This window comes from Eptesicus fuscus, chromosome 4, assembly GCF_027574615.1.
Source record: "Eptesicus fuscus isolate TK198812 chromosome 4, DD_ASM_mEF_20220401, whole genome shotgun sequence".
NCBI lineage: Eukaryota > Metazoa > Chordata > Mammalia > Chiroptera > Vespertilionidae > Eptesicus > Eptesicus fuscus.
In genome coordinates this window covers 34,151,619-34,169,501 of record NC_072476.1, presented here as the reverse complement: position 1 = coordinate 34,169,501, position 17,883 = coordinate 34,151,619, and the positions used below count along the sequence as shown (strand labels likewise).

The window sequence follows — 17,883 nt, the reverse complement described above, 5'->3', positions numbered from 1 at the left end:
GTCATAAGATACATACGTTTTTCAGCCTGAATAATTAATGCCAAACCTTGGCTGGGTAGCTCAGTTGGTTAGAGAGCTGTCCCGATATACCAAAGTTGCAGGTTTGATCCCTAGTCAGGGCATATACAAGAATCAACCAATGAATGCATAAATAAATGGGACAACCAATCATTTCTCTCTAAAATCAATAAGTAATGCCAAACTTTTTTAAAAATATATTTATTGATTTCAGAGAGGAAGGGAGAAGGAGAAAGAGATAGAAACATCAATGAGAGAGAATCATTGATCGGCTGCCTCCTCCACACCCCCTACTGGGGATCAAGCCCACAACCCAGGCATGTGCCCTTGGTTGGGATCAAACCTGGGACCCTTCAGTCCGCAGGCCAAGGCTCTATCCACTGAGCCAACCCAGCCAGGGCCAAACTTTCTATAATACATGAAACAATTTACATACCCAACAGCAATAGATGAGAGTTCCCACCACTGTGTTTATCAATACTTGGTTCTGACAGATTTTATTATTTTTTTGTTAATACTCACTTGATATTTTTCCACTGATTTTTTTTGAGAGAGTAGGAAGGGGGGGGGGGGGGGAGAGAGAGAGAGAATGAGAATCATCGCCTTGAGGGAGGCACATCAATTGGTTTCCTTTGCACACACCCCAACTAGGGCTGAGGATGAAGCCTACAACCATGCCCTTGACTGGAATCGAACCTGGTTCTCTTCAGTCCATAGGCCAACACTCTTTGCACTAAGCTAAACAGGCTAGGGCCTGACAGATTTTTAAAGATTTGATAATCTGTAAGGTGTGAAATAGTATCTAATTGTGGCTTAATTTGCATATCTATTATCCTACCCAATAAAAGAGTAATATGCAAATTAACCATCGCTCTGCTGCACCCATAGGTCACGCCCACAGGCCACACCCACCAGCCAATCAGAAGTGAATATGCAAATAAACCCAACCAAGATGGCTACCAGCCACAGAGAGCAGGAGGGAGGCTTGGGTTTCCCTGGCAATGAAGGAAGCCAAGCTTTCCCCACACCCTGGCCAGCCCAGGCTTCTGCTTAAGGATACAAAGTTTCAATTATAGAAGATACATAAATTCCAACAGAAATGGCTGCCGCCAAGGAGCAAGCAGAAGGCTTGGTTCCACTTCAGGTTACAAAGTTTCAATTGTAGAAGATAAATAAACCCAAGATACCAGGGCCTCCACTTGGGTTGCCGTGGGGCGTGGCCAGCCTGCAAACCACCACAGGCTTCTCGCCCAGGCCCCCGCACGCCCCAAGGGAACACCCACCCTGATCCAGAACATCCTTCAGGGCAAACCAGCCGGCCCCCACCCGTGCACCAGGACTCTATCCTGTCTAATAAAAGAGTAATATGCAGATTGACCATCACTCCAACACACAAGATGGCTGCCTCCATGTAGTCAAAGATCCTGCCCCCATGTGGACACAAGATGGCCACCACAAGATGGCCAGCAGGGGAGGGCAGTTGGGAGGACCCAGGCCTGCAGGGGAGGGCAGTTAGGGGCAATCAGGCTGGCAGGGGAGCAGTTAGGCATCAATCAGGCTGGCAGGGGAGTGGTTAGGGGGTGATCAGGCTGGCAGGCAGAAGCGGTTAGGGGCAATCAGGAAGGCAGGCAGGCGAGCAGTTGGGAGCCAGCAGTCCTGGATTGTGAGAGGGATGTCCGACTGCCTGTTTAGGCCCAAGCAGCTTTTCATTATCTTGGGCTGTGATTTCTATTTTGTTTGTTTTTTCCTGATCTTAATGTAGTTGAATTTGTCAGTCTTTTATAGTGCTTTTTGAGTCTTATTTCAGATTGCAACCAATTTATCAGAAATGTATTTTTCTTCCTAGGCACACAGCTAGGTCACATTTCACAGATTGTATTGTTCAACATGTCTAGGTGACTGAGTCCTAACCAAAAGAGAATGAGTAGAGGTGATGTGTGCCACTTCTTGGCTAGGCCCATGAAAGCTCTGACACCTCCATGCTCTTTTTCTTCTTTCCAGTTGACTAGGTTAGAAAACCCAGGGCATTTTGACAGCCATGTAATGAAGATGGCAGGGCTGCCATTAAACTGATGGCTTGGAGGAGAGCCACCCTGCCAGTCATGTATATGTGCCTTAAACTTACAGGAGCGAGAAATGAACAACTATAGCTTTTGGGGTATTTTTTAGAGCTGTTATCTTAAGTTAACTTAATACATGTTTAAGATACTCTTCACTAATCTGAGATCAGAAAAAGACGACCTATATTTTTTCCAAAAGAATTGAAGTGTTTCAATAAAAAAAGCTGAATGAATTATTAAACAAATAACTAAGCTTGGTCTTTTAGTAGTTTCTGGTACGGATATAGTTGTGTTTTATGCCAAAATGTGTATGTTGAAGCCCTAAATCATAGTGCCTCGGAATGTGATTGTGTTTGGAGACAGGGCCTTTTGGGAGGTGATTAAGTTAAAATGAAGTCACTAGTGTGGGCTGAAATCTTATCTGACTAGTGTCCTTATGAAATGTTAATTTGGAAGACCACTTGAAGACATAGGGAAACGACAGCCATATATAAGCCAAGGAAAGAGGCCTCCGAAGGAACCAACCCTGCCAACATCCTGATTTTTGAGTCCCTAACCCTAGTTGGGGCGTGTGAGAAAATAAATGCTATTTGTCATCCCAGTCTGATATATATATATATATATATATATATATATATATATATATATATATATATATATGGCATTAGAGCAGACTAAGACACTCACCCTTCATAATATAGGGATCAGAAATTACATAAACACATGAATTTACTGTATACAGTAGTTGGTATGGTAAACAATAAACAAAACCTACCGATAGTATTAGTAAAGAAAACATTTTGGGGTGGGATACTTGAGAAGCAAAAATTTTAACTTGTTTTATGAGAGTGGAATTTTTCCTTTGTTATTTGTGATTTAGGGACCAAGGAAAGGAAGATGGTATTAAAAGCAGAGGAAACATCTTGACCAAAGGCATATATGTGGGAAATTCAAGTAGTAGATAGGTAGCAGTAAATGTCTCTAGAAGGTAGATAAAAACTAAAATTGGAGGACAGTTCATTCTAAGTTTGCAGAGTTACTATAGTAAAAAGAACACTAGGATCAGAACCTGTACCAGGTTATATACTATATAACTATCACTTACTATCTGACTTTGGGAAAATATCCTTGATAAGCTTGGAGAAAATACCACTGTGATACAGCTGTGATACTGCTTAAACTTTTATCCTTGCCTCATCCTCAGTTCTTTTCTTAATACTGAGTCTCATTTAAATAAAAAGTTAACGATACCTAGGCCAGCCCTTTCATAGTCCCTCTTGTTGGTTACAAGGAAGGTCAAAGGAGAAAGCACACACTACTATTCTACCACATCCAAGATAAAGGAGGTGAGATCTGAAAGGCAATTACTTTGGTTTCAGTTTTTGTACATTTAGGAAAAAAATACAAGGTAAAGTGACAATGCTAGAGTAGAACTCTCATAATAGAACATAACTGGTGTTTGCTTCAGGGTAAATTGGGAAGTTATTGAAAGCCAAAAAGAGCTCACACACTGAACAGATTTCTACCTGGGAACCTAGCCTTAGATTCTAGAGAACAATCCAAATGATGCCAAAATTACATTAACATTCACTACATACTGCCTTGCCTCCATTGTTACATCCATTTGTTGGAATATGATGCAGCCATTGCATAAAGGTTATAAAAACAATGTAAAATCCTTAATACCTAATGTTAAATACATAAAATATAAAAACTAATTTTTATTATACAAAAATATCAGAAAAAATCAGAAGGAAATACAGTCGACTCTTGAACAACACAGGTCTGAACTGCAAAGGTCCACTTATACACAAACTTTTTCAATAAATATACAGGCAGCACACTGTACTTACAGGTTTCACATCCGTGGATACAACCAATTGCAGATGGAAGACAGTATTTTCAACCTGTGGTTGGAAATTTGCAAACATAGAATGCTGATTATATGCATTTTCCTATATCATCATTTAATATAAGGGACTTGAGCATATGCAAATATTCATCCTGCAGGGGTCTTGAAGGGTGCAACAGTCTGTCCTTGTCTCATGGATATCTAGGGATGACTTAAATATTGGGGGAGTCAACTTATACATGGATTTTTTGACTGTGCAGGATATAGGCACCCCTAACCCTCACGTAGTTCAATGGTTAACTGTAAATGCCAGTAACAGATCAAGTGTGGGAGTATGGGTCATTTTCTCCCTTGTTGTTTTCCCAAATATCCAGTAATGTGCTTATATCCCTTTAGTTAAAAAAAAAAAAATGTTCAGAAAGAATTTAGATGCAATACATGTTACCATGTACAGAACTGGAAAGAGAAAAAAATGGATTTAGGCTCTAATCCAAGTTTTTATTTGTGCCTACAGTTTAACACAATAGGGAAAGAATGGGAAAGAGGGACTCTGCAAAACTGAATATTTAAAAGTCAAAAACATAGAGTGGCTCTTGTATTCACTGAACTGAATGTATGAGGTGTTTTGTATGAGAAAGTACTTGAAATCCTCTCTACCATCTAAATAGAAAGATAACTGTAAGTTACTAAAATGAATTCTTGGGGAAGTAATGGGAATGTGGAAGATTTGGTCAAAGAGCAGCAGAGGTAAGAAGGGTGGAGAGACAAGGACAGACTGTTGCACCCTTCTCCGAAGTCTCCTCCACAGGTCCATCTGGTGGAGGGGCTCCCAACTTACATGCTTCTCCTTCATAGCAATACTCTATGAACATTACGCCTTGAAATTTAAGTCAGACTGAATCTATCTTGGTTGTGATGCCCAAGGAAATATGACCCACAACTGACTGAAATACACCAAAAGCCAGAGAATGTAGTTTCAGGGCAATAATAAAATGAAAGAAAACAGCTCATGCAGAATCATGTCAAAATGATGGAGCTTTATTTCTGTGGATCCTTTGGTGTCGAATAAGGTGTGGACTCTGTCTAAAGCTTTCCCCACATTCAAGACATTTATAAGGCCTTTCTCCAGTGTGAGTTCTCTGGTGTATGATGAGGGTTGCACTCTGACTGAAGCGTTTCCCACAGACAGAACATTCATAAGGCTTCTCCCCGGTGTGGGTTCTCTGATGTTTAGAGAGGTCAGAGCACCGTTTGAAGCTTTTCTCACATTCTTCACATGTATAGGGTCTTTCCCCTTTATGGATTCTCTGATGTCTAAAACGGTTGGAAATACGGCAGGTCTCCCCACATTCAGTACATTTATAGTGTTTCTCTCCTATGTGGATTCGTTGATGCCGATTGAGATGTGAGCTCTGTCTGAAGCTGTCCCCACATTTGGGACATGTGTATGGCTTTTCCCCTGTATGTGTCCTCTGGTGTTTAATCAAGGCAGCACTCTGACTGAAGCTCTTCCCACATTCTTTGCATTCGTAGGGTTTCTCCCCAGTGTGGATTCTCTGGTGTTTCAAGAGGTCAGAACGCTGTTTGAAACCCTTTCCACAGTTATCACATTTATAAGGTCTTTCTTCACGGAGCTGCCTCTGGGCCTGAAAAAGGCCTGAAGTATGGAAATTTTCCACATTGTCAATAGATTTGTGAGGTTTCACCACTTGAAGTTTCACTATATCTAAACTCTGTTTGCACTTGTTGCCACGTTCAGCACCATTAACAGATCTCTCTGCTGTCAGGCCATGCCTACAAAGAACCAAGTTTGAACTTCTGGCACTATTCCCAATTTCATTATTTTTAGAGTCTCCCTCTTCTGTGGGAACATTCTTGAGATCTGAGATGCTGGTGAGTCTTTGCTCCTCAGGAGAATTTTCAAGTTTCAGGAATAAAGGGTTTCTTGAGTGCTTTTCTACCATCTCCTCATGGGTATCACCACATTTGGACAACAGGGGAGCATTCCCCTGGGACCTTTCTTGTAGCTGCATCTGTGGCTCTACTTCTAGAATTTCTTGCTTTGGAATCAACTCTTTGTTCTCTGTTCTGGTTTCCAAACCTGAAACATTAAAATACAAATTGATGACATTGCATCCTGTGCAAGAGTGAAATAAACGAGTGCTAGCAGAAAAACAGCCCTACTAATAACCTTTAAAAAAAATAAATATATATAAATAAAATATATATATATATATATATATATCCCTTCCTCTCTGTAAAAAATCAATAAAATATATATAGAGAGGAAGGGAGAGAGATAGAGAGTTAGAAACATCGATGAGAGAGAAACATCGATCAGCTGCCTCCTGCACACCCCTTACTGGGGATGTGCCCGCAACCAAGGTACATGCCCTTGACAGGAATCGAACCGAGGACCCTTCAGTCCGCAGGCCGATGCTCTATCCACTGAGCCAAACCGGTTTCGGCCAATAACCTTTTTAATCTCGATGAAACCACTCCTGAAGTTGAATTGTTTTAGTTAACCTGTCAGATGTGTTCACATTTTCCTATACAAACCCCATTTCTTTGCTTTTATACTTGTGCCTGCACCCATCAACCCATCTCTTATCCCCGTGCCCCACTCCACTGTTCTATGAGTCACCATATTATGACAGGCAAATTTGGAAGGGTGTCAAGAGAGGTGGTATAGCTTTTATGCTATGGCTGAAGGATGGTTTGACAAAGAGAAATTCTATTCATGATGAGTTACTGTATTAGACATACCAGGCACCTCCAATGTCTGAAGGCAGTCTGTGTGGGAGCTATATCTAGTACTGATTGAAAGTCTATAATGGAACCGTCAAGACACCAGAGTCTATCCCCCAATCCAAAATTCTTACAGTTTACTCTCCAAGAAGGCCAGACCAGATAAACTCTGGATCAGGGACATCAGGCACAGTTAAAGAACAGGTGACAGGTACCATTAGCATATCAGGACAATCAAGTGAAAACTAACACACTAATTTGTAAAAACCCATTGTACTGTCCTCCCCTCAAGCTCAAACTACTGGCTCCAAAGCTTATGTTCTCCAGGCAGAAAAAAAAAAATTCTTTTTAATCCTCACCTGAGGATTTGTTTATTGATTTTTAGAGAGGAAGGGGGAGAAACATTGATCAGTTGCCTCCCATTATGTGCCCCTACCAGGGATCAAAACTGCAACCTCTTTGGTGTACAGGATGATGCTCCAACTAACTGAGCCACATGGCTGGGGCAAGGGCAGAAATTTTTATGGCAGGAATTTCATAGGCTTATTCCCTATTGCAGTGGTCGGCAAACTCATTTGTCAACAGAGCCAAATATCAACAGTACAACAATTGAAATTTCTTTTGAGAGCCAAAATTTTTAAACTTAAACTATATAGGTAGGTACATTATTATTAACTTAATTAGGGTACTCCTAACCTGGCCTTTGCTAAAACTTCAAGGGGCCAAAGAGCCGCATGTGGCTTACGAGCCGCAGTTTGCCGACCACTGCCTTATTGTATCCCCATCTAGAATAGCACCTGGTTTACTGCAGATACTCAATAAAATATTTGTTGAATAATCTCTTGTTGAAATATTTGTTGGAAAATAAAGCTAAGGAGACCTCCTAGAAAGCAAAATAAAAGATAAAGAAATAGGAAGGGGATCAGGGGACTTGACAGAATCAGTTCATGAGTTCCAACAACCAAATGAAAGAAATCCCAGCTACAACATAGTAAAAATGAGATAAAAATAAGTAGATAAATAAAAAAATACTATAGAAAATTTCTCACAACTCAAAGATATGGGTTTCTATGAGGGCCTTCCAACTACTCAGAACAATGAATGGAGGGGAAAAACACCTACCTCATATTAAGCCATATCCATTGTGAAATTTCATAGTAGCAGGAATAAAGAAAAGCTTCTAAAGGCTTCTACACAGGACAAACAGATTGTATGCCAAGGATAAAATATCACAGTGACAAAAGATTTCTCAATAGCAACATGGCAAGCTGGCCAGAAAATTCAGTCTTCAAAATTCAAACATATTATTTCTAATATTGAATGCTATATCCAGCCATACTATAATACGAATGTAAGAGAGGACTAAATATATTTCCTGACATTGACAAAGTTTCAAAAAATTTAGCTCTCAAGTATATGTTCTCTGGAACACACTAGAAGAGTTCTCCATCAAATCAAGAGGTTAAAATGAAGGAAGAAAATTGTATGGGATCCAGGGGGGAAAATAAAGAATTCCCAGGGTGATAGTGAAGGAGAGTCAACAGGTCTGGAGAAGAAGCCTATTCACACTGGAACAGAGGAAGCCTCAGGGGAATCTCTCCAAAGGGATATGAAAATGATGGCATATCTGATATATGTGAACATGCTGAAAGGAGTTTTACATTTCTAACAGAAAGCTTGTGAGTGAAACTCTAGTGTTCAGTAGTTAGAAGAGTAAGCACATGCAAAATGAGGCATTTTTAATTCCAGGGAAAACTGTAAAAGGAAAGTGTAAAGGCTATAAAAGAAAAGTTATTCAATATGTGGGTGAATGTAGATAGTATTTTGTTTTTTTAGATTCAATTGTTGATATGTTTTTATTACCATTTTGTTCATATTTTTAATCTTTTTTTTTCCTTCTCCCTTTATTTATTTATTTTTAATATATACGTTAAATATACTAGAGGCCCCATGCACGAATTCATGCACCAGTGGGGTCCATCTGCCTGGCCTGTGGGATCAGGCCAAAACTGGCTCTCCAACATCCCCCGAGGGGTCCCAGATTGCAAGAGGGTGCAGGCCAGGCCAGGGACCCCACCGGTGCATGATTGGGGCCGGGGAAGGACTTGGGAGGGCTCCAGGGCATGTCCCGCCAGTCTCACTTAGTCCCGATCAGCCAGACCCCAGCAGCAAGCTAACCTACAGGTCAGAGCATCTGCCCCCTGGTGGTCAGTGCACATCATAGCAAGTGGTTGAGTGGCCTTAGCATATCATTAGCATATTATGCTTTGATTGGTTGAACGGCTGACCGGTCAACCGGACACTTAGCATATTAGGCTTTTATTATATAGGATATAATAAAATATATATGTTTTAAAAAGATACATAATGATGAGAGAGAATCATTGATTGGCTGTCTCCTGCACACCCCACAATCCAGCATGTGCCCTGACTGGGAATCAAACTGTGACCTCCTGTTCATAGGTCAACGCTCAACCACGAGCCACGCTTGCTGGGCTCTTCAATTTTTAAAGGGAATACTTAGACGACTATGTTAAGACATCATGCCATCAGCTGAACACCAAATGTTGACAAGGATATGGAGAAAGAATTCTTGTATACTGCTTATATTCCTCTGGACAGTAAGATAGGCAAATATCCCTAAGTATATTCTTTTTTTATTTTATTTTTTTTATTTTATTGATTTTTTACAGAGAGGAAGGGAGAGGGACAGAAAGCTAGAAACAGCCGAAACCGGCTTGGCTCAATGGATAGAGCATCGGTCTGCGGACTCAAAGGTCCCAGGTTCGATTCCGGTCAAGGGCATGTACATCGGCTGCAGGCACATCCCTGGTAGGGGGTGTGCAGGAGGCAGCTGGTCGATGATTCTCTCTCATCGATGTTTCTAGCTCTCTATCCCTCTCCCTTCCTCTCTGTAAAAAATCAATAAAAAAATTAAAAAAGAACCTATATATTAAAAAAAAAAAAAAAAAAAAAGAAAAAGAAAGCTAGAAACATCGATGAGAGAGAAACATCGATCAGCTGCCTCCTGCACGCCCCCCACTGGGGATGTACCCGCAACCAATGTACATGCCCTTGACCGGAATCGAACCCGGGACCCCCCAGTCCGCAGACCGATGCTCTATCCACAGAGCCAAACTGGTTTCGGCCCTAAGTATATTCTTATCAGAAACTCCAAAATATGACCACAGAGAGAAAGACACAAGAATGTTCAGTGTACTGTTGGTAATGGTGAAAAACTGGAAGCCTTAATCTCCATTGACAGGAGAATGGATAAATGAACTTGGGAATATTCTACAATATATATACGGATGTTAAAATGAATAAACTAGAGTGATATCAACGTGGATAAATCTCAAAATGTAGTGTTGGGAAAAAGGCAAGGTGCAATAAAATCATACAGTAATATACACTGAATGGCCAGATTATTATGACCACCCCATCAGTACTTCATTGGACCACCTTTTGCCTTCAATAATGCAGCAATTCTTCTTGGCATTAACTCCACGAGATGTTGAAAGGTGATGCGAGGAATCTGACACCATGCCTGATGAATAGCACTGTCCAGTTCTGTGAGATTTGATGGTTGTGGAACCAGCTGCCTGATGGCTCTTTTAACTTGTCCCACAAATGCTCAATTGGATTGAGATCTGGTGATTGTGGGGGCCACCTAAGCAAGGAAAAGTCTCCCTCATGTTCTTGAAACCACTCCTGCACAATACGAGCACTGTGGCATGGCGCATTGTCTTGCTGGAAGAAGCCATCTCCATTGGGATACGCCATCAACATGATAGGATGAACTTGATCAGCAACAATACTTAGGTATGTTGTGCTATTCAGACGTTGTTCCACACGAATTAAAGGGCGCAAATTATGCCAGGAAAACATGCCCCAAACCATAACACTGCCCCCACCAGCTTGAAGGGTTGTACTCATGCATGTGGGGTGCATGCTTTCATGTTTCCAAGAAATTCTCATTCTTCCATCTGCATGATGCAACTGGAAACGTGATTCATCGACCACATGACTTTTTTCCAATGCTCGACTGTCCAATCCTTGTGTTCCTGTGCGAATCGGAGACATTTTACCTTGGTAACTGCAGACAGCAAAGGTGTTCGAACAGGCCTTCAGCTTCCATATCCCATAAGATGCGGTATATGGTTAATTTGCCTACAAACGTCAGGTGGTCCTAATAATCTGGCCACTCAGTGTATAATACCATAAAAACATGTTAAAGTAGTATATATATGTTTATATAATCACATTTATATATTTACATGTTTATATACATGTTTACACACACATATATAGAGGGAAAGAGATAGTGTGTGTGTGAGTGTGGCTACATGAATATGTAGAAAGAATATAAAACACACATGGAAATGATAAATACCCACAAGATATTGGTTACCTCTGGAAGCTAGCAGCTTTCAAGGAAGATACACATATAGCAGTAACACATTTTTATTAAAAAAAAAAAATGAAGCCAATATGGCAGATATTAAAATCTGATAAACCTGGGTGGTAGATACACAGGTGTCCATTGTATTTTTTATACTTTTCTGTATGTATTTTATTGAAACTGAATTACAACAAGAAGCCTAACAATACAGAACAGAAAAGTCTTACTTAAGGTCACAAAAGAGAACCTAGGACACTCAACCTATTTCTGTGAGTAGCAGACTGGCTCAGGGATCAAACTGAAGCAAACCCTTCACAAATGACACACAGCTAGAAACAAGCAAAGTCATAGCACTTACTTGGTACGACTGTGTTCCCATAATCCTTCAGCATGTCCTCCCTGTAGAAGTCCCTCTGAACTGGGTCCAGATGCTCCCACTCCTCCCAGGTTACAGGTACATCCTTGACCTTCACCAATCCCTGAAACAAAAAGAGACCTCCCCTCAGCACCTGCTGTCCCAGGATAGCCTTACCACTAGTCTCAGGACAAGGCTAGACTCAGTCGGCAGTACTGAGGAGGAAGCACTGAGAATGAAGAAACAAACACTTCTGTGAGCCTTTACCAGTGAATCGTACTGACTTGGTAGTTTCAAAATGACCAAAAACAGAAGCTGCTGTTCTCTTGCAATCCCAAAAAGCCATTCTGTGGACTGTCTACACTAACTTGGGGGTAAAATCAAAATAATAATTTGAGTTACATCACTATGATTTATCAAAGTGGAAATATGATGTAGATTAAAAATGTATAGATAACCAGATCAGAGAGTCCTAAATTCCAAGGCTGGCTCTAAAACAGTTTCCTCATGTGTGAAATGGATATAAGTATGTCTTAAGAAGTTGAAGGTACCTCATCAACAGCCGGTACTCAATAAAATTTCCTTTTCCTCCTTTGATCATTGCACAATAAGATGATTACCCAACAAGATGATCTTTTGAAATGGCTTAATATAAGTAGACTATTTACAAAAGGTAAAACTACAGTTCTTAGAGAGGGAAGCTTCTAAAACTGGTGCAGAGAGATGGTCTAGGTTCCAGTGATGTCTCACAAACTGACTCCAAAGATCTCACACTCAATGTCAGGGAAAGGTGTTGTTTTTTTAATTTTCTACTATGTTTTCACATGTTAATAAAAAAACTTTCTGGCTGGGAGACTTCCCCTCTGGGTGTAAGCCAATTCTTAGAGAGCAAAGGTTCAGTTGAGACTGGTTAATCTAGAGCCCTATCTTCTCTATGGGGCCTGCACACCCAAGGAGGCAAGATTCCTCTGCCTTCATCATCCCAAGCTCAGGTACCAGGCAACTAGGAACCACTGCATAATTTACAGCTGACTGGAAGATTTAAACTAAGCAATCCTATTGTTTACCCTGCCATGCTCTTCCTTTCCCTCTGAAACCCCAATTTAGACTCTGGCCTAACTTTTCCCTAGCTCCTGTCATCTGCCTCCTGACTACTACCTGGTGTCTTTCCCATGAGGTTTGTGTAGCATGCAGAGCCTCCTGTCTCCAGGACCTGAGTATAGTACATTTCACACCCTCCCCCCTCGCCCAGCCTCTCCTCCATCTCTGTGTAAAGGAAAACCACACCCTTGTGTATCTTCTCTCCTCTTAATACTTCATTACAAACTATTTCACTTCTAACACCAGATATGTGTGTTTCCACACGTCAAGCAATTCTCCAACACCAGCTAGCTGTATCCTACAGTTTAACTCAATTCTGACACTACGTACCTGGAGATGGGTTCAGATCCCACAGGTTAAGGGATCAGTCCTACAAGACTGCCCCTTCCCAACTTCAGATGCTAACTGTAAGCCCACCACCTGTTTCTGGCCAACCAGCTTTAGATCAGAGGTTCCCTTGGCCCTCTCTTTGAGTTCAAAATTAATTTCCCGGGGCAGCTTCAGAACTCAGGAAAACAATTTATTTAGCCCTAGTTGGCCTTCGGACTGAAGGGTCCCAGGTTCCATTCTGGTCAAGGGCATGTACCTTGGTTGCAGGCACATCCCCAGTAGGGAGTGTGCAGGAGGCAGCTGATCAATGTTTCTCTCTTATTGATGTTTCTCTCTATCCCTCTCCTTTCCTCTCTGTAAAAAATCAATAAAATATATTTAAAAAACCACAAAAAACAACTTACTGACTAGATTACCAGTTAATTACAAAAGGTTATAACTCAGAAACAACAAGATGGAGGAGATGCATAGGGCAAGGCCTGGGAAGGTCCCATGCTCGGAAGCTTGTCCCCATGGAGCTGGGGTGTATTGCTCTCCCACTAAGTGGATGCACTTACAGTTTGAAATCTCCCTGAATCCCATGCAATTGGAACTTTTATGGAAGCTTCATCACGTAAGTGTGATCAATAATTCACTCCACTTCCAGCCTCTCTCTCCTCTCTGGAGTACTATTATCAACTGTGGGAGGAGGGAGTGGCCAAACCGTTAAAAAGTAAAAAGGGAACCTCACATTCCAAGTGGTGGGGCATTGCTGTTATCGCATTCTGACATCTTTCTTACCCCAATACTCCAGGTATACAAAAGGGTGTCTCACAATGAGTCAACAACACTCTCGAGTAGGTTTTGTGCTGAGCGGTCTCTAACTCAAGGATCATTTCCTGAATGGATTCGTCACCGTTTCCTACGGAAAGGAAAAGTTGTATGCACGCTCTCAAGTTCACACAAAATGTAATAAGGAAGGAAAAAACCTTCTGAAACTCATACACACCTCCGTTCCCCCACACTCCCGCCACCAGCGCCCTACTCACCGGGAGGGAGGTTCCACCAAGCCTTCTCTGAAGAGCCCGCACGATGGCCGCAGCCTGGTCGCCGCTCGCGGGGTCGTGCTTCCGCACGCGGTCCCGCAGCTCCGGGGGCAGGGTGGTCAGGAACTGCTCCAGCACCAGCAGCTCCAGGATCTGCTCCTTCGAGTGCACCTCAGGCCGCAGCCACCGACGACAGAGTTCCCGGAGCCGGTTCAGCGCCTCCTCGGGTCCGGCCACCTCCTGATAACGGAACCGCCTAAAATACTGTCGACAAGTTTCGGGATCCAGGCCATCCACAGGCGGGTCGGACTCCCGAACTCCCGGTGGGTCTTCCTCCACTTTCACTATCAGAAGCCCATCGCGCAGGGGCGGCGCGGCGACCCTAGGCCCCGCAGCCACCATCCACGCCCCCACCTCAGCGTCTCTGCCTTCACTTGCGGTCAAGCCCGAACTCATCTTCCTTCAGCACGCGCGGACTTTTCCGGAGTTTTGCCTTCAGGTGAGAAGGGAGCAAACGCTGCAAAAACCCACAGAACTCATCGTCCTTCCTTAGGCAGCGGCGCGATCCACCCTGCCCCCTGCAGGAGTCCTCCTACCCCCAGCTTTGCCCCTTAGGACCGCCCGTCCCGTGACCAAAAAAAAAAAAAAAAAAAAAAAAAAATCAACAAAAACTAGTAACTCGGGCCGGAAGTGCGTCACCGACTCCCCGCGGTACACACCCTCCCGGGCATTTCCGGGATCTCTCTAGGCGCCCTGGAGGACTGGGATGAATCTTGGTGGTTTGCCGCCCGCCCCTTCCAGGGACGCTCTTCTTGCATACTTTGCCTTGAGGAGATTATAGTGCTTCAGGTTACAGAACTAACCGGTTCTCTTCTTTTAAAACTTGAATGGCATTCTTTAATACACTGTCTGTGAATAAAGTTTTAAAGTTTTGCTTTAGGAAAAGTTAAAGATCCAACTGTACAAGGAGTTGTAAAAAACATTCACCCATGTGGTATTTGTTTACACAAGAAAGGTTTGTAGAGTATTTTCTACAGGACAGAACATCGTGCTCGACACCGTAGATGCAAAACATAGTCCTTGTCCTCAAGTTGCTCACAGTCTCCTGGGATCAGGCTGGAGGACTGGGCTCCGGATGGCAGTCCTTTATATCTAGGCTGGGTAAGGGAGTTGTGGTGCTTGCTTCCACACTGGCTGGGTGAATGGTCATCCTTTCTCCCTTCTCCCTGTGGTGCTCCCTTCCAGGTTGCCTCCGGGAGTGGGCATAGTTGATTCTAGGCTGGGTGGTGGAGTCCAGGATCTCTGCCCTTCTGCCCTGATGCCCGAAACCCCCTGGGTTGGGGAAAGACTGATGTTGGGGTCAGAGGAGGGGCAGGGCCTTACCCTGATCTTGAGGCCACAAATCTTGGTTTTCATGCTATCTAAGGTGAGGTAAGTGCCCATGATGTTGTTATATGTTTTTCTTGTAATTCCAATATTCATGCTGCTCATATGCCATGGTCTTAATTATTTGGACTACCCCAGGGTGGCTCTGTGTCTGGTCTCAGTTCCTCTGCCTGCCCAATGTTGATCCAGCGGTTTTTCATGATATCTTCCAGGGTTGGTCTTTGGCTGGGGTTGAGGGTTATTAATTTTCATAACAGTTTTTGGCATTGTAGAGACAGGAAGTATGGTATAAAGAAGCACCCATTCAAGATGTACTCAGTAAATTCTTCAAAATTCTTTACCACAAATTGAAGTTTTCCTGTCACCATCCTGTAGAGCACTGCCCCCTGGTTTCAGACCTCCACCTTCAGGCCCTCATAGAGTTTGAACCGGAACTCTGGGGCCATATAGGGGACAGTGCTACAGAAGGCAGTCAGTTTCTCTTCCATAAATACCCCCACAGAGGCCAGAGTCTGCTAATTTAACATTCATCTCACCACCTAGAAGTATGTTCTCCAGCTTTAGGTCCCGATGTATGATGTGTCTCTGGTGACAGTAATGGACCCCTCCTAGTCATTGTCGGAACAGGGCTTGGGCTTCCTTTTCTGTCACGGGGCCACAGTTCTCTAAGTAGTCGGATAATGTTCCTTCATTGGCATGTTCCATGAAGAGATATACTTGGTGCTCGGTGGTAATGACTTCAAACAACTTGGTGATATTAAGATGATCTAGTTCCTTAAGAGAATCAATCTCTTGGAGAACATCAGAGAAACTCTGCCAGTTGACAACTTTCACAGCCACCTCTGTGCTGGTGACAATGTGCCTAGCCAGCCTACCCTCGCCAAAGGATCCCTTGTCAATGATGTTGCGTATGAGGTAGTTGCCAATATGGCACTCCTCGTTGGCAGAGATGGCTGCAAAATCATCACGCTTGGCGACTTAAAAAAATAAAAAATATTCTTCGATATCTGATCCCACTGAAGTGGATCTGTGGGAGGAAGGAGAGAAAGAGGAGGAAGAGGAGGAGAAAAAGAAACACAAGAAAATAAGCCAACTAGTCCATGTCCAACAGGTCACTACCAATCAGCTTCCTGGGATCTAACAGACTAAAACCTCAGCCCAGCCAGGACCTTATACAGGAGTGGTTTGCAATTCCATCACAGTGGCGCCTTATGGATCAATCATGGCTGGGGATAAACCACAGTGGTTTACTTACTTTTTAGTCTCGTGACCCTTTTCTCACTTTTTAGTCTCAGGACCCCCAAAGAGCTTTTTGTTTATGTGTGATATTAAATATTAATATTTATTTAATCTTTATTTTATTAGAAATGAAAATCTGTAAAATGCAAAAAAAGGAAAAGTCTGACTTACGTTCATGCTCCACGTCTCATTTCAAATATTACCTGCTTAGAGAGGATTTCCCTGATCATCCATTCCTACCCACCTCACCCAGCGCATCACGTTTTGAATTTTCATAGCACTGACCACATTGTAACTGATTCTTTTAAAAAAATACTCACCCAAAGGTATGTTTTTATTGATTTTTGTTTTTTAGAGAGGAAGGGAAGAGAGAGAGAAACATCGATTGATTAGTTTCCATATGCACCCCAACCTGGGATCAAACCCAAAACCTACGCAGTTGCCTTGACTGGGCAATGAATCTGTGACCTTCCGGTGCATGGAATGATGCTACAACAAACTGAGCTATCAGGCCAGGGCAGTGTTGCTAATTCTTGTTTACTGTCTGTTCTTCCCATGAAGGGAGAGCATGACTGCAGTGTTCCCTGTGTCTAGCAGTGATTGGCAACAAAGTATTTTATAAATACTTGTTCACTAGATTAACATAGGAATTTGGGGAAAACAAAAGAAAATATGAGCAACTACTATTTAATCAGTGATTCATAAAAAAATCTTTCAGAAATTCATGTTCTGTCAGGCTGGCATGGCTCAGTGGTTGAGCATGGACCTATGAACCAGATGTTGCGGTTGGATTCCTGTTTGGGGCACATGCCCCGGTTGCCGGCTAGATCCCCAGTGTGGGGCGTGTATCATTTCTATCTCTCTCTACCTCTCCCTTCCTCTCTGAAATCAATAAAAATATATTTATTAAAAAATACAGCGTCCCCCACCCACCTGTCAATTTGAGCCTCTCCAGCTAAAGGTCTCTCTGGAGATAGTAGGGGATTTTTCTGAATTTCTTCATTCCCATAAGGTAGACCACAGGGCTAGCAAGTCAGTCTCCAAACCTCATCCCTGATCGGTGAAAAATTCATCCCAAACACTAAAAAAAAACTCTTCAGTAGATCCAAGGATGTGTGCTTTCTGATTCAGAGTGGAGTAGTTAAGCCTCATTTGGGCGATATGTAAAAGAGTGGTGATAAGCCTCTTGTCTTGCCTGTCAAACAGCTTTGTAAACGTATACAAAAATGAGAAATTATTAAGAATGGGATCCTCTTGGCTGAAAGCCCAGCATAGATGATTTCCCTACTTTGCAACGATGCGAGGTTTCGGCATCCATTCTCTCCAAGGTAGAAGGCAACGGACTTCGCCAAACATCGCCTTCTAGC

At 42.6% G+C, this 17,883-nt stretch overlaps 1 protein-coding gene across 7 annotated transcripts in view; it reads right to left on the bottom strand.

Moving 5' to 3' along the window:
* ZNF394 (zinc finger protein 394) overlaps positions 1-14,514 on the bottom strand; it is a 32,822-nt gene extending 18,308 nt beyond the window's left edge. For 2 of the 7 annotated variants that reach the window (XM_054714909.1, XM_054714910.1), the window contains exons 1-2: positions 13,895-14,514; positions 11,439-11,559 (exon numbers count right to left, since the gene is read on the bottom strand). In XM_054714909.1, the coding sequence (XP_054570884.1) occupies positions 11,439-11,559; positions 13,895-14,347 (574 nt within the window). In that variant the 5' untranslated portion in view covers positions 14,348-14,514. The other 5 variants (XM_054714912.1, XM_054714911.1, XM_008141693.3 and 2 more) reach the window with 5 other exon arrangements.
* Between the last annotated feature and the right edge of the window lie 3,369 nt (positions 14,515-17,883).